Raw genomic sequence first — 25,791 nt, 5'->3', positions numbered from 1 at the left:
GGTTACAAAATAAAGGAGAACTTTAGGTAAGTATGTGAAAGATTTATATGATATAGTAAGTTTTAAAAAATGAGTTACAGAGGCCGGCTGAGTGGCTCAGTTGGTTAAGAGCTCACTCAAGAGTGCGAGCTCTGAGCAACAGCGGTTTGAGTCCCAGCCCAAGCTGAGCTGCTGCTGAGCTGCCAACAGGTGGCAGGATGGCTCAGCTTAAAAAAATAATAATAAAATGAGTTACAGAAACTTTCATATGACATGATACTATTTAGTAAAATAAAACATAGTACCTACATATGTGCAGGGAAAAATATTTGGAGGGGCCACACCAAACTTATAGCTAACAGTGGCTATCGATGGAGAAAGAGCTTAGGGAGTGGAGGATTTTTTTTATTTATTTTATTAAGTTCAGTAATGTTTCAGATTTTTTTGTACAAGTTTTATACAACTATATTATCAAAGAACATATACAATGCTAAATAAGTAAATATTTCCATTTGTAATATAAATAACAAACTTTAATTTCCTCAAATTCAACAAAAAATGTGCAAGACCTATATGAAAACAATTTTTTTTTCAAAACTTTACTTGGGAAATCTTAAAAGAAGATTTGCATAAATGAAGAGACATAATCGTATTCCTGGATGGAAAAACAGTGTTGTATAGACTTCAATACCCCCCTTTTTTATGTATATTAATTAATATAAGTATAATTTAAATCTCAATAAGATCTTGGGGGAAGGGCAGAAAGGAGGTGGAGACTGAATAAAGTCATGGTAAATTTCATTTAAAAGAATAATGAGGGGCCAGACGAGTGGCTCAGTTGGTTAAGAGTTGGCTTAAGAACACGAGCTCTGAACAACAGGGCCACCGGTTCGATTCCCACATGGACCAGTGACGCTGCGCCTGACCTGAGCTGCCAACTCAGCTGGTGTAACAACAAGATTGTCTGTTCAATGGTGGGCTATACCCACCCACAACTAAGACTGAACTTGGCACCTTGAGCTGAGCTGCCGCCCGGGTGGCTCAGTGGATAGAGTGTGCGCTCTTAACAACAAGGCTGCTGGTTCAACTCTTGAATAGGATGGTGGCTACACCCACCTGCAACTAAGATTGAACACAGCACCTTGAGCTTAGAGGCCACGAGCTGCCAACAGGTAGCCAGATGATGACTGGTGGCCTCTACAACGAAGACTGAAGAACAACAACTTGGCTGGTCCCCTTCCCCAATTCCCTAACACTGTTCCCCTCCCCCATTTCTCCAATAAAATCTTAAAAAAAAAAATAATGAAATTTATTTTCTGGGTATCTACCCAAAAAATCTGAAAGCATTTATCTGTAAAGATATATGTACCCCTATGCTCACTGCAGCATTATTCACAGTGGCCAAGACATGGAAACAACCAAAGTGTCCTTCGATAGATAATTACATAAAGGGGATATGGTATATACACACAACAGAATATTACTCGGCAATAGGAAAAGATGAAATACTGCTATTTGTGACACCATGACTGGATATTGAGATTATCTTGCTAAGCGAAATAAGTCAGATGGAAAAAGCCAAGAACCACATGACTTCACTGATATGTGGGATATAAACTGAAAGCAACAAAGGAATAAGATAAACAAACAAAAACTCATAGACACAGAGAACAGTTTAGTGGTTACCAGAAGGTAAGGGGAGAGGAGGCGGTAGAAGAGGGAAAAGGGGGTCACATATATGGTGATATATAATAGAAATGTATACTTGAAACCTATATAATTTTATTAACCAATGTCACCCCAATAAATTTAATAAATAAAAAAATAAATTTAGAAAAGAATATATGAGAATAGAAAATAAATTTTTCTTAAAGCAGAATAATGAAAGGGTACTTATGTTAACATAATGTAAAAGCACTGGAGCAAATAACTGGGAAAAACGAAAAGCATTCTGCCTCATACTATATGCCAAAGTAAATTCCAGATGGACTAAAATGTTAACAGTTGAAAAATAAAACCATAAAGTTCAAGGGAAGGGCAGTGAATATTATATAATCCTGGGGTGACTACCACAACACCAAAGGGAAAAAATATTTTTAAAAATTTATAGATGTAATATTCGTCATCAGAAAATACAATTCACAACCACAATAAAATACTACTTCGCACCCACTAGGATAGCTATAATTTAAGAAAGGAGAGAATAACAAGTCTTAGAGAGGATGTGGAGAAATTGGAACCCTCATACACTGACGGTGGGAATGTAAAATTGTGCTGCCACTTTGAAAAAGTCTTGCAGTTCCTCAAAAAGTTAAACAGTTATCATTTGACCCAGCAAGTCCACTACTAGGTATATATATATATATATCCAAGAGAAATGAAAACCTATGTCCACATTAAGACTTTCACACAAACATTTATGGCAGCATTGTTCGTAATAGCCAAAAGGTGCAAACATCCCAAACGCCCATCAACAGATAAATGGATAAATAAAATGTGGTAGAGCTATACAATGGAATATTATTCAGCCATGAAAAGAAATGAGCCCTGCTACAACATGGATGAACCCTGAAAACATTATGTTAAATGAAAGAAGTCTGGGGAAAAAAAAAGAAGTCTGTCACAAAAGACCAAATATTAATATGATATGTCCAGACTAGGCAAATCTATAGAGCTAGAAAGTAGATTAGTGGTTGCTCAAGGATGAAGGAGGTGGAGGAATTGGTGGATGACAACTAAAAGGTATGGTTTCTTTTGGAGATAATGAAAATATTGTAAAATCGATTGTGGTGATGGTTGCATGCATCTGTAAATATACTAAAAAAACATTGAATTATATACTTTAAATGGATAAATTGTATGATATGTGAATAATATCTCAATAAAGCTATACCAAAACAATCTATAGATATGACTACCTATAAATCAGAAACATCCATAGCTTAAAAAATAATAATAAATAAAAGGCCAACACAAATATCCTTTTTATATAAAGAGCTCCTGTGAATTAATAATTACACTACAAACAACCCAATAAAAAATGAGCAAAAGAATTGAACAAGCTACTCACAAAAGAGGCAACATTAAGTGACTAAAAGGCATATAAATAAATATCCAACATCTCTAGTAATCAAAGAAATGAACATGCTAAAAAATGTAACAATGCACAGTGTTGGTGAAGATGTGGGGAAATGGGCATTGTCTTAGCCAGACTGTCTCAGTTTGCTGGGGACTAAGGGGTTTCCCAGGAAGCAGGACATTCCATGCTAAACATGGCAAATTCTGAGCAAAGCCAGACGAATCGATCAATCTAAAGTGCCGACTATACAGTACAACCGTTTTTGGAGAGTCATTTGGCAATAGGTATCAAGAACCTCTTTTATAAATATATAATCTTTGACGCAGAAATTCTACTACCAGGAATTTATTCTAACAAAATGTTCATTCGTTCAACAAATATTTGTGGAGGCTCAAGCGTGTCCACTGGAGGCTGGAGATATCAAGACATACCTACAAGGGTTTTTTAAGATCAGGCTTTCATAACAATGAAAAATTGGAAACAACCTAAATGTTGAACTTCTGGAGATTATTTAAATAAAGCCTGTTTCATCTACACAATGAAATACTCTGCAGACACCAAAAATGATGCTGTAGAAGGACATCTATTGACATGGAAACATGGGTACACTACATTGTTAAATGAGAAAAAGCAGCTTAGAAAATTGTGTGCACCAGTAACCCCAATCTGCACATGAGATATTTGTGTGTATAAACAAATGCCTGACAGGATGCACCCCAAAATGTTAATAGTGGTTATCTCTGTGTGTTGGGATTGAGGCTGAACTTCATTTCCTTCTTCTGGTTTATCTGTATTAAATGTTTTGTTCATAATAAACATGAATAAGTTTTGCAACAACACAACAAAATAGTCAACTGCATCAAAAACCAAATAAAGAACACCTGCCGTGCCCCGTGGGTGGCGGCCCCAAGCAAGGGGTTGCAGAGAGTCAGGCATGTTCATGCTTGATCTACTGATGACAGCTACCTTTACTGAGTACCTTCTATATGCCAGGCACAAGAACCCAATGAGATGAGCATCCTCGTCTCATTTGACAGATGCTAGGTGACCAGTCAGTAATCCTAGTGAGAGGCACAGCTGGGATTTGAACCCTGGCCTGCCTTCCCCTATACCCAGGCCCTTGCCTCTACCTTAGCTGCCTCTGCTTGTTCCTGGGACAGGATAGAAAAAGGCCCCAGGCCATGAGGCCCTCTGTCCTACAGGTCAGTTCTATGCTGGCCCTTGTCCTCCCTCCCAGCAGACAGTCCAGGGGGCGACAAAAGGACAAGGCAGCAAGGGTGGGGACACCAGCAAAGGGAAGGTGTGGCGCTAGAAGGCCAGCTGGCCGAGGTCAGGTCTCAGGGCAGACTAGTTGGGGACTCCTCGCCTGCTGGGCGACTCTCAGGAAGCCAGAGCACATCCGGCCCCAGGAATTCCCAGGCCCTGTGCTCGCCCAGCAGCAGTGAGAGAAATCCTACGAGGCTGCAGCCACCCTGCTGAAACAGCAGGAGGAAGACGCCTGCCATCTGGGACCTCCTCCCTGGGCTGGGTGGCTGCTGGCCAGTCCTTTCCCTTCTCCTGGCCTCTAGAGCCTCCTCTTCTGCATGCAGAGCGGGTGAGAGGAATGATGGCTCCAGGACCCTCCCAGATCTAAAAGCTCTGAATCTGCGGCACTTCCTCACATAGGGCCTGGCAGGAAGAGGGAGGGGATGAGGCGTCCCACCCAGCGCCTGAAAGAGCCCCCTCCTCTTCCCCTCAGCTCTGTTCCCACTGCTATTTTTAGAACAGACCACAGGGAGCATCTCCACCAGTCCTGCTATGCTCAGAGCTCCAGGTGAAACACAGCAGCCCCATTCATTCCGCTCCAGCAAGAATTTATAGAATTTATAGACAAGCCGGCCGACTTGACAGCCTCTCCTCAAGCCTTTAGCCAGGGCCATTTCTCATATTTCCATTACAGCCCAAAGCGGCCACTTACTTTTCCTAATGACAACACAGCTGAGTGAGGTGATGAGAGCATCTCTAAGACAATCCGCGTCCCTCCCCATTCCCAACCTGGCAAACTCTTCAAAAGTCACTGAAGAGTAGCACTGGCCTAGAAGATAACGGGGTGGGTCCTACCTCCAGCTCTAACACCATCCAAGTGGCCTCAGCCAACTTCTTGCCTCTCTCGTGGTCTTAGTTTTTACAAATCAGCTTATGAATCAATTGATTTCAGTGGGGGAGGAGGGAGCTTTTATGCTCCTCACTCAAAGATTCTATGGTTCTATCAAATTCTAGTCACTCATAAAACAAACACTATATCCCCTGATTTGGGGTTGGTGTTGAAGAGAGGTGAAGTAATTTGCCCAAAGTCACACAATGAGTTACAAGCAAAATCAGGATTTGAACCAAGATCTTCAGAATCCTACTCTGGTTTTCTCTGAGGGCAAGGGGCTCGGTGAGCGGGGAAGAGACCCACAGAAGCAGTTCTCATTGGGTCTCCCTTCCCTTCAAGGGTGCACAGGAGTCAGCATGGAAGATGGTGGAATCCAGGACCCTGAAGTGAACCTGGCCAGACTGCTTAACAAACCAAGTGGGGACCCAAGCTCTGGTCTCCCAAAGCTGAGGTGTAACAGAAAAAGCTCTGAGCCAAGAGAGTCAGGAGAGCTACGTTCTAGTCCTGTCTCTGCCACTGACTTGTCCCATGACCCTGGCCAGGTCAATTTCCTTTTTGAGCCTCCGTTTCCTCATCTAGATTCTATAATAAATACGACAGGTATGAGCCATGTGACCCAATTCAATTCTATAACATCTACTGAGCACCTACTAAGGACCAGGCAGTAACAGAATCAGAAATAAATAAGATACAACCTCTACTGGCTCCCAAGCAGCTCACAGTCTTACAGGTGGGAACACATCTGCCCACCACACCGCGCTGAGGATGCACAAAATCCTACAGGAATGCAGAGCGGGGGCATGACTTCCGGTGCACGCCTGAGAAAGGGGTCTCAGGGAGGGACCAAGCCTGGAAGGTTGAGGATTGTATCTGGCAGGGACAGCAGAGGAGGGCAGGCAGCATCAGACAGAAGAAACAGCCCAAACATGAACGTGCATGGGGAGTTGGGAGGAGGGGAATTATCCAGTGGATGCAGGTGCAAAGCAGGAGTGCAGGGAGACCCAAGTGGAGACCTGGGCTTGATTCTGAAGACAATGGCCTCTCGCAATGGTCTTGACGCAGGACTGACTGCTCAGTTTCCCCGACGCCTCCCAATTTGGAGATTGCTGGAAAGCAGTAGAACAGAGCGATAGAAAGCAGGTGCTCTGGAGCTGGGCCACCCAGGTGCCAATCCCAGGTACCCACTAGCTGTGTGACTGTGGGCAAGTTTCTTAACTTCTCTGAGACTCAGCACCTTTTTTTATCAATTGGGTATAATGAGAGCAGAGGTGTATGGGGAAAATGGACCCCATAAGGCTATAGTGAGAATCAAAAGCTAGCACCATGCCAGCCTCATCAAATTACCTAGTCTTATTTTTCTACCCTTAACCCATGGATCTAGGAACAATTTGGAGGATGGTGGCCCTATTCAGAGAAAGGCTTTCAGGAAGATAAGGTCAAGGCAGGATAGATGGTAAGGTAAGGTTGTGCTGCCTTTGTTAAGAGCTAAAAAGAGAATAGCAAGATGGCTAAATCCAAGGGCAGACGCTGAAGAAGGGAGTCTATCCACAGCCAGACCTGTAGCTAGGAGGTGAAGGAGGGGCAGAGAGGCTGGGAAATAGCTGAGCATTTTAGGGAAAATGCTTTGGGGGGAATCTCTGAAATCCAGTCCAGCTGATTCCCAGTTACTTAGGGTTGAGATTCGACACCAGTCAATTAGCAAAATCTGGGTCCAGAGCCTGCAGCAGGCTCTCCCCACCCTCGATGGGGCTCGGGTCAAAGGCCTCCTCCCAGACTCATGCTCAGCGCATCCCGGCCTGAGCCTGAAGCCATCCATTTCTGCATTTGGCCAACGTCCTATTGCTTCCAGGTACCCCAAGGCTGTGTCTGCTGGTCCTTTTGAATGACAGACTCTAAAGGGGATTGGGGGTCACCTGACCATCCCAGTGCCCCGCTAAGAGCCTGTTTTAAGGAACTCCGCCTTGTCTTTCATATCAGACTTTTCAAATCTTCTGTGACGCTATTGGTCTTTTCAGCCTGGGCCACCCCTCAGGAATATGAATTATGGAAGTTTGTTCTTTACTATGTGGAGAATATGCCATCTCATTGATTTGCCCTAAAGGATCCTCTCTAGAGCTTAAAGAGCCACAACTTCTACGTGGGGGAAACCTTCCTCCTGCCTCTTCCTGGAGGAGGCGACCGATCACGTCCACCCTAAAAGGCAAACCGTCGCATTGGAAATAGCAACGGATTAGGTTCAAAGGCCTTGGCTTGAGAACTAGCTGGGCCTTTTACCAGCTGTGTGACCTTGGGTAAATCATTTGACTTCTCTGAGTCCTAGTCCCTTTTATCCATAAACCGAGGCTGCTAGGAGGCCTAGAGGAGATCATGTCTCCCCTAGAGGGACCCCAGTTGCCATCCTCGAAGTCTATACTCTCACTGGGGGGAGCCCTCCCACACTGTGAAATGGCCTGTACCTTCACTTTACAGAACCCTCTTGGTAACGTGTGAAAAGTGAGGACTTGGGTGGCAAAATTAAAAAATAAAGGATGAAAAAAACTAGACACATGTAAATAAATGTCATCATGATTTCCAGCAGGTCCCAACTCCCAAAGGGCCAAAAGTCCCAAAAGGCCCAGCAGAGACCCGGGCAAGATTACGTACAGGAAAGACCAACAGTTTCAAAAGACTCAGAGCCTGAGACACAAGAAAACATAAAAAACGGGATCAGAGGGTGTGAGAGGAACTCAAAGGATCACTTTGTATTCAAATCACACAGATGGCCTTTTCAACAACAAATAGTTGTGCTCCCATCCCCCCAGCTCCTAGGCCCTGAGACACCAAACCAAGACAATTGACCCATCAGGAAAGAGACCATTGTGTGTGCTCCTTAGGGTGATTTATGTGGAGGGAGGGGCTCGGCTGTGTTTCCCGTGATTATAACTCTCAAAGGCAATTTCGATCGCTGGTTCCTCATCCTGGACGGCTGGGATGGACCGGGGTGCTGAACAGCAGTGGCCACCGGTCACAGTTCATCTTCTCAAGCCCATGGAGCCAAATTAATCGTGTCATCGGTTTGAGAGAGAGAGAGAGAGCAGTGGTGCTCTAGCTCAGCACAGTCACTGGGAAGACCAAGCCCTCCAGGAGCTGGTGTCTGCTTCCCCCACAGCCAGCCAGGCCAAGGACCCTGAGTGAGCGTCCACCTGACTCAGTAGCTTGCTGAGACAAGCTGGGAAGAAAGCCCTGTCCCCAGGGCTGGATGCTGTATTCAGGTTCTCCATCTCCCTGTGGCTAGACCTCCTGTCCTCTGCACCTGTCTGGTGGACAGAGGTAGGTCACCAAGTGCCAGAGAGACAAGCCTGCTGCCTTCCCAGACAGGCCATTCTCCTGTGCCCCACATTCCCCTTAATGTCATTTGTAAGGGAATCAAATGAAATCAAAGTGCAGCTTGCTGTCTGTGCAGGCCCAGCTGCTCAGTCTCTCAGAATTAACCCTGCGGCTGAGTCCTGGCTAACAGACGCTGTATCACTTGTCCCACTTCAGGCAAGTCTATTCCCCTGCTGGGCGGGGGCATTGGCCTGGTCATGGGTAGATCCATCCTATCCGGTTGGACGGCTGATGCCACCCACATGCCTGATCTGTCCTAGGCTGGAAGGAGGGTAAGTGGGAGGTAAGGGACGGTTTCTCTTCTGGGTTACCCTTCTTGGGGTTCAAGTGGTCACAGCAGCAGAGCAAACTCACCAGAGCACAAGACCTCTCTCTAAAGACACTTAGGTGGTCTCACAGGACACGACGCAGAGAGTATCCAGGGTCTGAGGCTTCTCTGGCCTGAGCCACCTCTCCAGCCTTTCTTACCCTCTCTTCCTATGCAAGTGACCCTGACCCTCCACAGCCCCACTGTGCTGAGCTATATCACTCACTCGCAGCTGTGGCCTTGGGCTTCCCTGCCTGTGGGTCTCAGCCGTTAGGAAAGGGTGTGAGAGCTGCCCAATCCTGGGCTCCATGGGGTTTCGGAGGCGGGAGGCGGCAGGGTACAGCAGGCAGGGAATAGGCTGAGCTCTAATCACTGTCCCCTTGGGAGGTCTTTCTTTAGCCTTGTGGCAGGACAGTCTCCTCTAGAGTGCTGAGCCACATCGAGCCCGGGTCCTTGACCTTAGGAGCTCTGCAGAAAGCAAACCAAGTCAGTTTCCAGAGGGCTGTGTTCCAGCTTTTGGTCAGACCACACAGCACAGGATGGCAGGACACCAGCCCATACCTGCTGAGGCTGGTACTGTGAACTTTCCCACCTCGGCCAGGTGAAGCACCCACTGCTCCCAACTCCCAGGCCCATTCCCAGAACTCAGCACTGGTCCTTATCCAGGCCTGGCCAGGAAAGGGCTCTGGGAGGAAGGCCCCAATCCTCACTTGTATCCACCAGAGAGCAAGACACAGTGGAGGATGAGGACATGGGGGCTAGGGGGAGGGGAGGGGTGAAGGGGCAGGGAATTGATTGTCTCTTCTCATCCCAGAGCTTCCACCACATCCCAAGGTCTGGGCATTCACATCCTCACCTCCCCAGACACCATCCCAGACAGGCCACCATCGCCCCTCACGTGGTAAACTAAAGGGTCCCATAACTGTTCTTGCACCCACTTAGGCCCCTTCTGACTCTGATCTAGAAATGTACCTGAAACACTGTGACTCCCTCTCTCAAAAGCCTTCAATGGCTTCCCATTGTATCTAGAATGAAATCAATAAAATATTAACCACCACAGCCCTGTGTGATCTAGCCCCCACCTGCCTTTTCTGCCTGTTGACTAAGCACCAGCCATGCTGGCCTGACCTCCGTTCCTCCAGCACACCAAGTTCCTTCCCATCTCAGGTACATCTGCCTGGAACACTCTTTCCAAAGTCCTTGACTGGCTAACTCCTTTCTGACCTGCAGGCCCCAGCTTAAAAATTACAATCTATCCCCAAAACCCGCCCTCCACACACACACACACACACACACACACTCACACACACACACATAGCAATCTAAATATTCTCTCTTAAAGAAATCTGTTCTTCTCCTTCATGGGTTATCACAGGTTGTAATCACGTGAGTGCATGTGTGTATGTATGTGTATGTTGATTTATTTAATGCTCGCTCTCCTACTAGAACTGAAAGATAGGAATGATAAGAGCAGAGAGCATGTCCATCTCATTCTCCATAGTATCCCCAGCTCCTAGCACAGAGCCTGGCATAAAGTACATGCTCCCAAAATATCCACCGAATGAAGGAATGAATGAATGAGTGCAGATGAATGAATGGGTGAAGACGTCTTCTGGCAGCGGAGAGTCATGGCATTATTCTCTACCAGGGCTGACCTCTCGCAACCTCTTCTGCTGCCTCCAAGGCAGGCACTAGAGCCACTGGAAGCTCAGATGCTATTTCACCTCCTTCTTCCTTATAGGGAATAAGTTTCTGAGTCTTCTCCATTTGGGACTTCCTGATGCCAGTCTGCACGTGCCCACAGGGCCTCTCACACCACTGTGGTCCTTCTGATGCCAATCCACACACACCCGTGGGGCCACTCCCTTCAGATGACCTTAGGCCCACCATCTTGGTCCTCTGTTTTGGGTCCAGTTGAGGTGAGGTTACTGTGTGGTAGGGGATGCCCAAGAAAGGGTTAAGTTGCCAGAAGCAGAGTCCCGCCCTTGGGTTTGCTCAGCCAATCAGAGTCTGTCCTGATGAGGTAAAGCTTCTATCCTGGGTAGCATTGGTTGAGTTGGCCGGCCCCATCTCCTGCTGGAGAGAGCCGTAAGGGTGGAGTTTCTGTGGAACCAGACAGAACTGGAATTAGCTCACTGTCTACTCAGGGCAGGGCTGCCTGACTCCAGGACCTGCCCCTGCTCCTTTCTAAGTTGCTCAGACAGACCCTGGCATCTCCAGGGCCCCGTTTCTAGCTGCCCAGTAGAGATGACAAGGTGGAACGCACCTCAGCGTCACATCTGGGAGAAGTCTTACAGCCAGAGTAGACCCAGGAGGCCTCAGTTTCCCTGCCTGGGCCCTGGAAGACAGCAGGTGGTACCAGGAAGTGACATGGAGCGGTCATCACATGTGCTCAGGGCAGCAGCATTCAACTTCAATAAACAGAGCCACTAGATGAATCTTCCTATACAGACATAACTTTAATAATAACTGATTCACAGAATTCTTCTTGTGTGCCACTTTGCTAAGCACATAACATGAGTTTAATCCTCACAAAAACCCTGTTAATCCATGTACTTTACTGATGAAGAAACAGTCTCAGAGTAGCTCAGCGCCTCACCTGAGGTCACAGAGTGGTAAGAGTTTACACCTCCCATATCATTTGCTATGTTATTTTTGAATGATCTTTTGGCACATATGTCTCCACCGCTGGACTGTGGTCTCCCAAGGAAAGAGTGTAATGGATGCATCCGTGCATTGCCACCATCGAGCCCAGGGCATGCCCTGAGAACATGGTAGTACATGCTACACTGCACCCTCTTCTCGTCCCTGATGGCTCGGTCACAAGCCTATTGTCCTCAGGGCTTCCCAGTGTCCAGCCCAGTGCCGTGCACGTGGTGGGGCTCAGTAGAGGTTCACTGAGAGGATGACAAATGTGCAGCCCAGACCCACTGGACTGCTCTTAGGAACTGTCAAGCACAGCCTTTAATGTCTGGATTGCCACTCTGGTGCCTTTGTCACTTCTGTCTAATTAAAAGAGAATTCCATCAGGACAGGGACAAGGTCTCGTTCATCTCTGTAAACCCAAAGGAGAGGTGTCTGGCACAGATCAGGCATTTATGATGTATATTTGATTGAATAATCAAAGTCATATGTGTCTGTCTGTCCCTACTAGCTTAGAACCTCAGTAGCCACAGGTAGGACCACTTGTGAGTTATTCTATACGAGACACATCCCAGCGCTCCCCGTGCAGGGAGTTTAGTAAAAGTTACCCCAGGCAGAAGAAGAAAGGTCAGTTCCCTCCAGGGATAAATAATGAAGCAAGAGAGGGGACAGATAACGAGGGAGAAGGGAGTGGTGAGCAAGAGGAGGAGGCTGGGCAAGCAGGGGGGGCAGGCCATTTATTTCTACAGGAAGGGAAAGCACGCAGGCCCGCCCAGAGCAACCTCCTACCTGCCATGGTCAGCAGCGAGCGAGCAAAAAGACAATGGATTCAGTCTGCCTGCTGCCTGCCTCACTGTGTCCACCCTGCCACAGCCGGGACCCACCCTGCATCCCCAGGCCACAGGTACTGCAGAGACAGCACACACAGCCTGTGCCTGCCCCTTCCCGCCCCCAAGAGAGGAACAGATGTCTCCCGGCAACAGATTTCACAGGCAGTCAAGTTACACAGACCTCTTCCAGGTACAGTTCCCTCATGGAGGCTGGATGACCCCAGGCCCTCAGTCTTCAGGATAATCGCAAAGCTTGAAGAGCTGGAAAGCGCCACCAGACCAATGTGCAGATGGGACCACTGAGGCCACGGCAGAAAGCATTTGCCAAAGGTCACACAGCAGGCAGCGGCACACCTGCCTCTCTACTGTTCTTTGAATCCATCTTCCTCCAATTCCCCCCATCTTTCCCAACAAGTATTTCATGTTCAGGGCCTATCACATTTACTATGTTTTGCAAATTTGGGAAGAACGTTGCATTCCTTAGATGTTTGAAGAATCCCCATTCCAAGGTGTCAGCAAACACTGTTGAAAGCAACAGGGTTGAGAAGGGGCAGCATGGGAGTTTGGGGAGTTGCCCTGCAAACCCCTCTTTCCCCAGAGAGGCATGTGAGGGCGGAGGGAGCGACTTAGGCAGCGGTTTCCATTGTGCAGCAGAAGGCAGAACACTCACAGAAAGAACAAAGAAAAGGTATTTAAAAAGGCATGTTACCCAGTCAGGACAAGTTGGTCAAGCAGGGCTCTTTTTGCCTGAAAAGCAACAAGCCGGTGTCTGTGCTCTGATTGGCCTTCCCTCTGCTCTCCCCGCTAGAGGACAGCAGCCCTGGTGGAAAGGCTGTGGTCCAGCCCTTACTTAGCAAGGAAGTTCAGGTCACCCCTGAGGCTGCCAGGACCTGACAGAGCCGAGCACAGGTGGATGACCTGTGACCAGCTGGACAGCCACCTGGGCTGAGTCACTAAGATTTCTAAAGCATTCCTGCAACTATATGGGGCTGGAGAAAATCATCTTTACCAAACTTCTCTCATGGAGTATTCTGGAAGTGACCAGAGGAATAAGTTGCTAAGAATCTTTAAGTGTATATGGTGGGGGTTGGGAAAGTTGGGCAGTGAGACCCCCAAGGGGTCTGCCTAGTGAAAGACGATTATATAATGGCCTTCTAAGGAGGGTGGGCCAAGTGAGGTGTGCGAGGCTGGGACAGGGCCCAGGTCTCAGGCGAGGCAATTCTGAGACTGTCCCAGTGGTCATCCCGCCCTTCACTTTTCTCATGCCCAGCACACAGCGTCTCCGTTAAACACACGTTTAAAGAGTTTTAATTTGAAGAGGCGTCCGACTGTTGCCTACCCGGGATACCCATGTATCTTGGTGTGGCCCTGAAGCCAGGCCTCACATCCTGGAGCCCTTCCAGGGTCAGTCAGCCAAGCCCACGGCCCTGCAGGGATCAGAGCCTGTCTCAGGAACCCAGCCTACCCTTAGTTGACAAATGATAGAGAAACTCCCCAAGGTGCTGAGAAGACTGTTGCCAACACACTCCAAGCTTGCACACTCTGAAGCTGAGGAGGAAAGAACTCTTTCCTCTAGACCAGAAGGAGCTAAGCCCAAGACACAAGAAAGCTGGAGGCAAGCGTTCAGCCATGCGACATCCAGTAAAAAGGGAGTGGCTGGTTTCTGACTGTAACCAACCTGTGATCAAGAGCGCATGACAGCCTACAGCCTCCACAGGCCTCTGTTCGGTAGGAGAACCTAACAGTGGGAACCAGCCAGTGTAGCAACAAGCAGCTTTGATGGAGGTAGGGGCAGTGCACTGCCCACAGCTACTGAGAGCCTACTGCATACCAAGCACTGTGCTATGAACTATATGCACCATCCCATTTAATTCTCACAACAACCTTTTGGGGGAGGAACTATTGCCCCCAGATGAGGACACCAAAGCTCCACGTTAGTACAGCGACTTGCCCAAGGTCACACCACCAGTCAGCAAGCAGCACAGTGAGAGTCAAAAGTCCATACTCTTCCCACTGTCCTCCCCCATCAAAGTTATTCTTGCCCCAGGCCAATGTAAAACAAGATAACTGTCAAGTCTAAAATTATATAACTCTCAGATGATTACTCCCTTAGGGAATAGCTGGGGAGCTGCCATCCACCACTGCCCAGCCACTTAGTCCCACCTCCTGCCCTCAGCAGGCCAGACCCCACTGCCCCCACCATATGCCTGCTGCCCGTGGCACAGTGGGCCTGAATGCATCAGGACGAAGCAACAAGGCCAACAAGTTTACAGGCTGCCACTCACTTTCACTGTTCCTCTTCTCCCCAACCTGGCAGACCAAACACCTTGGCTCTTTTTGCAGCCAACCAGGCTGAATCCCAAAACACTCAGCAAGAGAAGGGGCCTGAGTGACTCACAAATGGGGAAGTACAACTGTGCCTTGTGGCTGGCATCCGGGTGACAAAGGGGAAGGTCTGGTTCCGATCCCATCCCCTCCATAGGCACAGGACCAGCTGAGGGGGCCCATCCCAGATCAGCCTCAGCTGGGAGTTTCTCATCTTCCCTGACACGCCAGTGGACCAGCCCCCAATCCCCAGAAAATTCCACTTGGCTCCAGTGGGCTGTGACCTGCATCGAATTAAAACAGCTTCTGCTGCAAACGTTCCCTCCCAATTATGTCTGCCTTGGGCCAGTGTTAAACACGAATGTGCTGCCCCTGGCACGATCCACCCAATGGCAGAGGGGGACCACATGCCCGGCAGCAGCAGGGAGGCCGGCCCAAATTAGGCCCTGCCATAGGCAAACCAAAGAGCAGAGCCGAGAATTGATGGGTCATGCTCAGCTTGGCTCTGTCGCTCTACCCAAGCAATGTGAAACCCACTGAACAGACCCAGTGAAATGCCACGGGGGAGGGACATTCGAGCACAGGCCTCCTTGCCAGGAGTTCAGTGTCCAGATCCAAGCCCTGAGCTCGGGCTGGTCCCAAACTCAATTCGGAGGCTCGAGGGTCCAGGCTGGCCAAGGGGAAGCCACACAGCCAGGGCTGGTGCCACTGGTAAGGTCCTTACCTTGCTCTGTGGAGGGGAGGCCGCCAGCTGTTGCTGCTTCGCGATGTTCTCTGACAGGCACCAGCACACTCTCTTCTTCTGCTCCTGTGAGTGCGCTTCCAAAGTGAATAAGCACTCTGCCTTCTGACGTCAGGGAAAATAGAGAAAGGGATGGTCAGGGCTGCTCCCTGGTTCAGGGGGCTCCCGGGCCCAAGCCCATCCCTGAGCTTCAGAGGACGAAGCGGCAGCAGGGAAGGGAGTGCCCGCTAAAAGCCACAAATGCTCGCTAATCCCTGGTGGCATCGAGGCAGGCAGAGGAGCAGCAAAGCTGGTTTGGGGGGCCAGCTGGCGAGCTTGGGGGAAGGGAGGGAGGCAGTGGCTCCCAACACAGTGGAGGCCTGTGGCGAGCCACAGAGCAGAAATGGTGAGGTCACCCCCGGGGACAGGCAGCACAAGGCAGCAGCTGGGAGAGCACATGGGGAACCCAGAGGGCCAAGGTCTCCGCCCCCCTGATGCTCTCTGGAGCCAGGGCCCTCCGCCCCCACCCAGGGCACACTCATCTCATCACCCTGCCAAGGTTGGATGGGTGGGACCTTTTAGAAAGTCTTTGGTGGGCAGAGTCATGTGGCCGTCTACAGCCCCACTACTGCCTGGCCCATGAGCTGGGGCTGATCCGTGACTATTCAGCTCCATTGAGAACAACAGTCTCTGGCACTGCTGTCATTTACATATTGCTTTTCTATTTAATCTTGTTAAGTGCTGCAGTCTCGTCTCCCCAACTAGACTAGAAACTCCTTCTTGGAAGGCCTTTTTAATCTGGGCCGAGCAAGGTGCTTGGCAAGCGATGCCTGGGCAGGCTCTGGCTCCCTGGAGGGACTTCCGGGATGAGGTCAAAGCCAGGTCAGCTTGGCCTGAGCACCAGGGAGCTGCCGGGACCCAGGGAGCTGGCCCGAAGCAGTGAGGAGGTGCTGGGGGCAGAGAGGGGCAGCAAAGCTTGGCCAGTGTTATCATGTACTACAGGACACTGATCAGGGGATTAGGAGCTCCTCCTGACTCCGCTGGAATTTGATTATAGCTTCACAGGGCTGTGATTAGATGAACTCAGCAGGGAGCTGAGCATGAGTTGGATGGCTTGGAACAGAGAACGCAGTGTTTGTATGCATTCCTTCCTCATTTTGCACTTGGACAGGCCTGGTCTGAATCCCAGCGTTGCCACTTCCTAGCTGATGACCTCGGGAAAGTCTATAAAATGGGAATGATAATGCTATCGCTCGCCTCTCAGAGCTTCAGGAGGCAAGCACCGAGGGCCACCTGAGACCTCGCCAACCTGAGCTATTGCTGACATTATTCAGCCCTTCATTAGTTTAACGCATATGCATTGAGCACCTGCTGTGTGTCAGGGGCTGTACTAGGCCCTGGAGGTAAAGGGGAAAGAAGAGAAACAGAGCACTTGCCCTCAGGTTGAGGGCAGACAACAAACCAATCAACGATTAAACAATATAACTACAAAGGTGAAAAGCCCACAAATGGAGAGGTCCTACTTGATCCTGGTGGTCAGAGAAGGGACAGCACTCTCGCGAAGGCTTGAACAATAAGGGGCCAGCAGGGCAAGCGCTTGGGAGAAACTGTTCCCGGCAGAAGAAACACCAAACGCCAAGGCTCTGAGCTGGGTGGTGATCAGCATCATCTAATAGCATTCGGGGACATTTCCTACCCTGCCATCCAACCCTCAGGGATGCCACCCTACAGGGCAGGGCCATCTCCCATGCTAAGTGTTCACTGGGTGCAGCCATTCCTCCTGCCCTAAAGTGCTCAGAAGCTGATCTTCCTAACAGCCTCAGAGGAGAGAGTGAAGAAAGCCTCGCCCCGGGCTTCTGGGAACTGAATGGGTGGATGAGGCAATCCTACCACTTAACGACAGGTTCCCTCTGCTTCCCAGAACCCCCAGCCCACTGCAGGGCAGGACATGCTCAGTAAAAGACCCCAAGATTCCCTAGGGAGAAGTGGGGTTGGGTAGGAGATGACCAACCAACGGGTCCTTTGTTCCCTGTCTTACCGTGTTCCCTCTGCACGGGGAGGGGTGAGGCAGGGACTATAGTCCCTTCCAGCTTGGAAAAGGCCACCACTCCACAAAGCTGGCCCTAGCTGGAACCTCTACCTAGCTGTTTAGGTTTCAGCAAGTCCCTTAGTCTCCCTTAGCCCCACATCCTCCTCTATTTCAGTTCTGAATTCTGCCATACTAATAATTCCTTTTATCTAATTATCAGTTTTAAAAAGCACTTTCCCATCCATGATCTCAAGAAAGGCTTCTGATCTCAAGGACCTACACCCAGGCGTGGCCCAGGGCTGGCGGTCTTAGATGGGCACCCATTATTGGGAAGCCCCTGCTTCCAAGGCCCTCCTCTAGGTCCTGCCTGGAGCCTTGGAGACTGGCCTGGCCAAGAGAGACAGCACGGAGCCAGCTCCCTCCAGGAAAGCTGAACTCCCATCTGCCTAAATCTGTCTAAAGCAGGGGCCCAGTGCCATGCCGGTTACCCCAGCATGTGAATCATCACTCTTAACCCACTGTGTGATTCAACGCATCCGTTGTAACACTGATGCACACCCCACCCTCAATACCAGGCTCCAGGGTCAAGGGAATAAGCTACGCTGAAGGCGTTCTCACGTGACTCAATGAGACGCCGGGCCTCTTGGCTGCTGGGTAGGTAGCCAAGCACAGATGTCTCCAGGTGGGCCCGGACCTCTGCACTCAAACATGAGCATCCCCAGATCCAACCAGAAACCCAGCTCTTCTTGGCCTCTTTAAAACCCCCATCTTGCCTCACCTCCTTGTTCCTGAATTAATACTACATGTGTACAAACGAAAACCTATTCCTCTACAGGTTACATTTGTTCACTTGCATTGACAAACGTTCTCTCCTTAATTCAATTCTCCCAATGACCCTATGACATAGAGATAAAGAAAAGATGCAGCTGCTCCCATTTTTCAGATGAGAAAACTAAGGCTCAGAAAGGTTAAGTGGGCGGCCCCAGGAGGTCTCAGGGGAGGAGACATTAAAAGTCCGCCTTTGGTCTCCTCCAGAGCTACGCTTGCCACATTTCTACAACTGCATATGTACATTACAAAGAAAGTGAGATATTCCTCTTAGCTTTCTCTTTAAAAGATCAATAACTCATTGATGATGTTTGTAACGGAGAGGAAATGCATATGAAAAGCTCTCCCCCTGTTATGAAGCTGCTGATAACGACAGCTACCGTTTACTGAGTATGATGAGCCAGGCTCTGAGGTAAGTGCATTGGACACAGTATCTTGTTGAAGCTCATTTAATCATTACAACAACCTTGCAAGGTAGGCCTCGTCGGCCTTGTTTCAGAGGTGAGTATGCGACTTGCCCAGATCACTCAGTTAGGAAATGGCAGAGCCAGGATTCAAGTCTAGATCTTCTTAACCCCAAAGCGCAGGCTGGACTTACTGGATCCAGGATCAGATTCCACGTTAGAGAATGGTCCCTGGCAAATGTGCCCTCTGACCCAATGCCCCTGGCGCTTTGAAGCCAGTAGTGGGCTGCATCTGTCCCCTGGATTTGCAGGGGCTGAAGGAAAACTGTCCAGAACAATAGGGACCCCAGGGCCAAGGACTGTTTTGGGCAACCCCACCCAGAACCTGCTGCTGGTGCAGTCAGAGCAGTTGCCACCCAAGCAACGGGGACTTTCTCAGAGCAGTGGAAAACCCTCTCCAAATCCTGACTCTAGTGCCCTGGTTTCTTCTCTGGGTGCCACCTGTCTGTTAGGCAATGAAGAGAAACCACTTGTCGGGAAGTTCTACCTAAGATGTGAGTTCAGGGTTCTCTGTGGGATCCAAAACCACTGTGGCAAGCCGGCCCCAGGCTGCAGGCAGGCATCTCGCCTTCCTTCATTACTAACTCTCCTAACTAGCAGCCCATTAAGAGAAAAGAGGCTCTGGCTGCCTGTGAGCTTCAATGCCCCAGCCCTTTGGGCTCAGATCACCTGCTACTTTACTGAAATAAAACGCCCCAGATCAATATCCCTTCATCAATCTTAGGAGGGCTAGGAGGTCACAACTCCCAGGAAACCAATAAGCAGAAGTGCTTCTCTCTGGAAAAAACAAACCCAGCCTGGCAGGAAGCTCTCTTGGCATTAAAGAACCGGGAGCTTCATTTCAGGCCCTGCCAGAGAGAATCGGAATCCAGAGGTGGGAGGATGGAGGGGCCAGTGCTCTAGCTCTTCCCAGCCTGACTCACAGCTTCTAAGCTGCTCGCTGGGCTCTGTGGCACTGAACACCCATGAACTCTGAAATGCCGTCACCAGCTACTTCCTGTGCCTGGTGGGAGGTGCTGACATAGGGGACGATATGCAATGCCTGCTTGGCCCTCCGGTTGCCATTCGAGGCAGCCAGGGTCCCCAGCTCAGCTCCAACCATGTCCACTGCCCTTTGGAGCGCTCTGCACTCCCCTGAAGCTAACTTATCAACTCTGTCTTTTCCAGGGGTCTGTTCACCTGAGAGAATACTCTCAAAATCCTGCACATTTTATGTTAGCCAGGAACTGAAGAAACAACGTTCAATCACAAGTGACACACACATGCCTTCTGAAAAGGATGTACTCCTCTGGGACAGCCAGTGTAGGCCATGCCCCGCCCACAGGGTGCAGCCAGTATATACTTTCCCACAAGACAGGCAGGTTCCCAGGACTGCTGGGTGGAACCGACTTAAGCGGAAGCAGAGGACAGGAATGGGTCTAATAAATACTTGCTTGGGACAAAGAGCACCCCTGCTCATATTAGCAGAGACACAAGCTTGGGAATAGAAACTTCCCTGAAAAGCTAAAAGAATTTGAAGGCTCAGTGGCTCTCAACTTCTTCATCACCAAGAACCTCTTGGATTAAACCTCTGGTTTAATGATGTTTTATCTCCCAAACCATATCAAGCAATAAGCAGTTTGCCCAATTTTGTTCAACAAAAGCAAACACTGCCCATCTGAGCTTCTGATCAGACTGAGATACCCAGGAACACCAATCACACTGAACGTGTATCATTCCGGCCCGAAACACAGACATTTGATGTGTTCTTTAGCCTGTATTGTCTGGCCTAGGTAAATCACCTTCAGGCCATTTGAAACACTGACAGGACCCTTAGGAGGGGTCACAGGTGGCATGTCCTGGGAAAAGAGGAAGAAGGAAGCAGGAATAGGAATCAGGGAACTCTCCAGAGGAAAGGCCCCCAAATAAACAAATGGGGAGATGCACAGCTGTCAGACCACACCTTCACTATTGACCCCTACAGGTGCTGGAGACCAGGGGGCCCTAAGCAGGAGGTCAGTGTCCTCTGTCCCCTCTAAGCACTCTTGTGCCCACTGCTCTTCTACACAGAGGTAAGAGCTACAGGGGCAGGGAGGAAACTGCCATGCGGGACCTGCCCAGGACCCCTGCACAAGGTGGGGTGGAGGCAGCATCACAGCCTTGGACTAGAACCCTGCCCAAAATCTCCCCTCAAGCACCAGGTCACAGATGTCTCTCCTCACATTCAGAGGGAAGGACTCACCTCTGCTAGATACAGCACACAGAATTTCAGGTCTTCTGAAGAACCTTTGGGAACAAAAAGTAAGATTTGTATTAGAATTGGCTACAGTCTCAGCAGTTTGCTGGTGCATAGCCCATGTCACACACAGAGGACTATGTGCGGTACTTCCTGGAAAAAGACAAAGAAAGAAGCAGGCACAGGGGACAGGAAAATCTCTGGAGGAAATGCCACTTTACTGCAATAACTAACCAAGTTGAGGCACAGCTATAATACAGGCCTTTGCCTGCAGGCCAGCTGGACTCAAGGAATGCTGAGATCTCATCCCGTGAGAGGCAGCCAGGAGTCCCCTCTGGGCATGAAACTGCCAAGTACAGGGCACACCAGGAGGTGGGAACAGCATGGGCGAAGGCATGGATTTGGAGAAGCATCAGTTGTGCTCAAGGGATAGCAGGTGTAAGGAAGAAGCCTTGCCCTCCTCCGGGATGTCTGCCCTGACCCCTGCGGTCTGCTCAGAACCCAGCAGCACTCCCCTTGGGCACTCATCTGGGTATAGGCCGGCGATGGTAAGTGACTTCCTGTATTTCAAGCAACAGACCTCACCAGGCGGGCTGTCGTTTTTGAGGGAAGCAACCACACAGCACAGCAGACACAAAGTGCCATAGAACTTTAGAGGACCACAGTGCCAACCACTGTGCCAAATGCTTTACCTGTATGAGCTCAGCCCCTACAATAGCCCCAGTGCGGCAGGGGTTGTTATCATCTATGATGCACGTGAGAAAACTGAGGCACCAAGAGCTTGAGTAACAAGCCCCAGGTAGGAAGGGGAAGAACCAAGATGTACACCCAGGAAGCCTGGCTCCAGGGCCCACACTTCAAACCGCGACACACCCTCCTCTCAAATGCGTCTGCCTCCTCCAGGAACCAGGCCCGGTGCTGGGCTCAAAGCAGACCCCTCCATATCTACCTGGATCGCATAAATTATCAAAGACATTGTAAAATGTGTTGCAAAGTAGAGGTGGCAAAGTACAAACAGAGACAGTGGGCCCAGCCTATTCCTCAGGAAAGTAGTGAGTGAGGGCCCTCGTGTGAGTGAAGGCCAGGCCCCCTCAGAGCAGACGTGTGGGCAGTCCCCTGGGCAAAACCATGCCCAGGGCCAGGGGTGCTAACCAGGGCCAGATAAAAAAGTGCACAAGTAAATGCGGCTCACTTTGGACTCAGAGCAAATGAATCCGACTTGTCCCCACCTAGAGGTGAGATGGGAGGAAGAGAGCCCTGCCTGAGAAGTCTGCCGTGTTTAAGGAACCTGTCATTTCAAAGCTTCTGCCAGTTCCTTATGTTGCTGAGGGTGGAAACAAAAGGAGGTGGTTTCTTTTAAGAAAATACACTGGGACGTTTCCTTGACTTTCCAGAAGCAGGCCTTAGTGCCAAGGGAGATACAAAAAAATCTATGTAAGAAAATAGAAATGTGGGGTTTCGAAGCTGGCAGTGATAGAAGAGGAGGCTCTCAAAGGGAGGGGAAAGCCAAAATGGGGGCGGGGGGGCGGCAAGGCTGGCCACTGCAGCCCCAAACATGTCCCAGTGGTGAGGGGTGGCTGACGACTGCCTTAACTTTCCTGTGCTGTAACACTGCCCCCCACCACCCTCCTGCATGACCCCAAACCTTCCCTGAAGCCCACTCCACATCATGGCTTTGTGCTGGCAGCACTTTGAGGGAACGACGGAACGGGGGGGCAGTGCTCGGCACAGCTCAGATCCTCGTGAAAGGATGACAAGCCTCCGGAGGTGCCCGGGAGAAGCCGCAGCGGTGGGAAAGCAGGCTGCAAGGGAGCCGACCCAGGAGAGAGACCTCAGAAAACCTTCCGGAACGTTAAATTGAGCTCTGGACTCTCCAGGGCGTGGAAATGGGGTGAGTGTAAAGGAAAAGGGGCAGGGAGACGGCACACATTTGGGTTTCCATCTAACACTCCAAATGCATTTGCCATTTTGAAATGTAACAAGGAGCCATTTGGTTCCTGGGTGGGCCTTGCGTCTCACCAAAGAATGTGTGGGTCGCGCAGGAGGATGCCCAGTCATGGGCTGGGTAGAGTCCCGAGAGGGCTTCCCTGTCCAGGTCTGACCCCTCTGTCCTTTTCCCAGAGCCCTCTCCAGCCTGGCCTGAGATCCCAAACTCAGCCATTCACCAAGCCCTCTCTACCCTGTGAGACAAGCCAAGAGGGTTATTGTCTCCATTTTCCAGATGCAGAAACTGAGGCCCAGGAAGGGAAAACAACTTATACAAGGCAGACAGTGAGAAGGTGGCAGGGCTGAGGTTTGAACCCAGGACGGCCTGCCTCCAAAGCCTGCGTTCTGACCACTATGTCACACTTCTGTCCACCCCGCCCCCCCGCCCCCACCAGTTTACGTCTCTGTCATTGTGCCAGGCCATGGCTCCAGAAGTGAAAATGTGTCCCTTCCACTGCTCTCACCCTGGCCACTAGCCCCGAGGTGAGCTCTGAGGGTGTGCTCAGAAAATGTCATCTGAATTTCACTCCAAGCATTGCAGCGGCTGGAACCTAAGCAGCTGAGTCTCCAAGACGGGGCCCCTGGCTCCCCAGGGTAGGTGGGGAGCCCAAGAATCAGCTGGACATTTCCAGGCCATCTTGACAGACCACAGCAGGCCAGGAAGACACACTGTGGGCGGGACACTGGCCGCGTGGGAGGCCGAAACACAAAGAGCAGCAAAGCCAGTGGGCGGCGGAGGCAGGAAGAGGCCACAATGGGCCCCGGCTGACCGGAGATGTCCCAATTGTTAGCACCAGCTCTCCGCCTGTTCCCATGACACTGCCAGGCAGCCCCGCTGAAGCTCTGGAGAAACTGGGCAGGAGGAGAGCAGGCGAGGTTTAAGGGGCCACCAGCAGGAGCCCCGCGGGAAGAGTGTACTTCCGGCCCCCAAGCTGCAGCAGTGATTCTGGTCTCCTGTCAGTCATTCAGTCATCCACCCAACAAGCATTCCTTGGGCCCCACGATGTTCTGGGCCCCATGCTGGACCCTGACAGTATGCTTTTCCATAGGAGCTAAGCACCCTTCAGACAGTCGCACAAGGGACTCCTTGGTCCCTGGGTGGGGCTGATTCTCCCGGGCCAGGGAACAACCCTCACCAACTCCAGCTCACAGGAAAGGCTGGGCGTGTTCCTTGTTTACCATCGTCTTTGCCCCAAACTGCACTCTCCACACATGTTGATTTGAAGGAGACAAGAAACCTAGGAGTGTGAGCCATGTTAATAAGAGGCCATTCGGCCAACAGAAACTGCTGCTGAGGCCCAAATGAATCTCTTAAAAGCCTCACTCAGGCCTTTGCTGCTGCAGTGGGTCTCTGGGGGCACAAGGGAGTCAGGCAGGAAATTGGGCGCCTGGGCTCTGCAGCTCCTGGGCTCTGCAGCTCCAAATCCAACTGCAGGAGAAGTCCTCACTGGACTTCCACGAACCCCCGGGACCCACAAGCCTAGCATCTCAGGGGAGCAGGGGAGGGGAAGGAGGCGAGGGCTCCGCCAAAGCCTGGAAAAAATTCTAAGCGGTGGAATGTGCACCTTGAGTGCTTGGTGTCACTGAGCCATTTCCTTTGCTCTCAGCAGCTCATGGGCTCCCTGGAGAGCCATGTTCACTGTGTTTGCTCACCAGCACTGCTGGAGAAGGGCAAGGCAGTTTGTGTGCACCAAACCACCTGCCAGCAAGCCCCGGACAGACTTACACATGCGCACACACAAACACATACACAGACACACACCTCTCTCGTGCCAACCCAAAGGGATCTAATGGCATGGTCATCTCTGCTGAGGAGTAGCCATCCTGAGCCTGCCATCTGCAGGGAGAGGATGTGATCTCCAGCCTGAGGAAGCCACACCTGCAAGGCTGTTACTCACATGGGCTCAACATCTGGAAGGTTTCACGGCAACACCTCAAGGCCTCACACCACCTACCATGACCATCCACCACCCAGTGGAGGATAGCGCTCACTCTGCCTCTAATTTCAAACCTTGGGTCTGGGGGCTCCAGGGGAAGATCCAACCAATTTCCAGTTGAGACCCCCTGCAGAGTGGAGGCAGGACATATGTATGCGCACTGTCCAGCTTCTCACAGCCACCTCAGGGTCTGTCTGGGAACATCAGGGCTGGGAGGAACACAAAGGACTGGCCCAACCCTTGTTTCACAGAGAAACTGAAGCTCAGAAAAGGGAAAGAGCCAGCTGAAGTCACACAGCACGTCAGCAGCAAAACTGAGCCCGGACCTCAAACTCCCAGCTGCTGCTCTCGGCTCTCCCACTGCCCCATGCAACCCCTCCCCAAAGCACAAGCAGTTTGAGCTCTCCTTTCTTCTCCCTCCCTCTTTCTAGCAAAAGGCTGAGCACTGCACCTCCCCCCTCCCCAGTAAGGGTTTGGTTCTATAATCAACCAGCATGTGTTGCCGAGCACGGCCCCCCAGTACCCCTCACAGTTGACTAGGTCCCAGGTTGTCTGAGCTGGGGATGGGCAGGTGCACAGAGGCAGGGACTATACAGTGTGTGTGTCATGTGCAGGGGGTGGGAGGGACATGACAGTGGGTTTGTAGAGAAGTTGGCGAGAGGGAGACAGGGAAGGGCACAGCAGCAGGAAGCTAAGGGCAGCAGCTCCCACCTGCCCCCTCCCATGGGAGCTCCCTGCAATGCCAGGGTCTGAGCTGAACTTGCACAGGGCGCTGCTCCTCAACACTGACATTGGTTGGGTGGAGGCAGCCCCAAGGGAGGGGCTGGCCCTTAATGAGGTGAGTTACTTTTTCCCCTCAGGGGTGGCCCTGGTCAGTGGGCAGGGGAAAGCCAAAGGCAGAGAAGAAGTTGTAAGTGACTTCCTGTGGGGCAGTGAGAGTGAAGG

General features: G+C 50.5%; 1 protein-coding gene across 4 annotated transcripts in view; it reads right to left on the bottom strand.

Annotated features, from left to right (window-relative positions):
- The window catches only part of RGS3 (regulator of G protein signaling 3), a 114,669-nt gene that overhangs the window by 39,134 nt on the left and 49,744 nt on the right, over positions 1–25,791 (bottom strand). For 2 of the 4 annotated variants that reach the window (XM_019635831.1, XM_019635840.1), the window contains 3 exons: positions 20,930–20,973; positions 15,391–15,513; positions 10,202–10,971 (listed from right to left, as the gene is read on the bottom strand). In XM_019635831.1, the coding sequence (XP_019491376.1) occupies positions 10,864–10,971; positions 15,391–15,513; positions 20,930–20,973 (275 nt within the window). In that variant the 3' untranslated portion in view covers positions 10,202–10,863. Of the gene's footprint in view, positions 1–10,201; positions 10,972–15,390; positions 15,514–20,929; positions 20,974–25,791 lie in introns of those variants that run through there. The other 2 variants (XM_019635829.1, XM_019635830.1) reach the window with 1 other exon arrangement.

Source organism: Hipposideros armiger, unplaced genomic scaffold, assembly GCF_001890085.2.
Source record: "Hipposideros armiger isolate ML-2016 unplaced genomic scaffold, ASM189008v1 scaffold_24, whole genome shotgun sequence".
In the NCBI taxonomy this organism is placed as follows: domain Eukaryota; kingdom Metazoa; phylum Chordata; class Mammalia; order Chiroptera; family Hipposideridae; genus Hipposideros; species Hipposideros armiger.
Note: the sequence above shows the minus strand (reverse complement) of the source record. Positions and strands in the feature narration are given on the sequence as shown.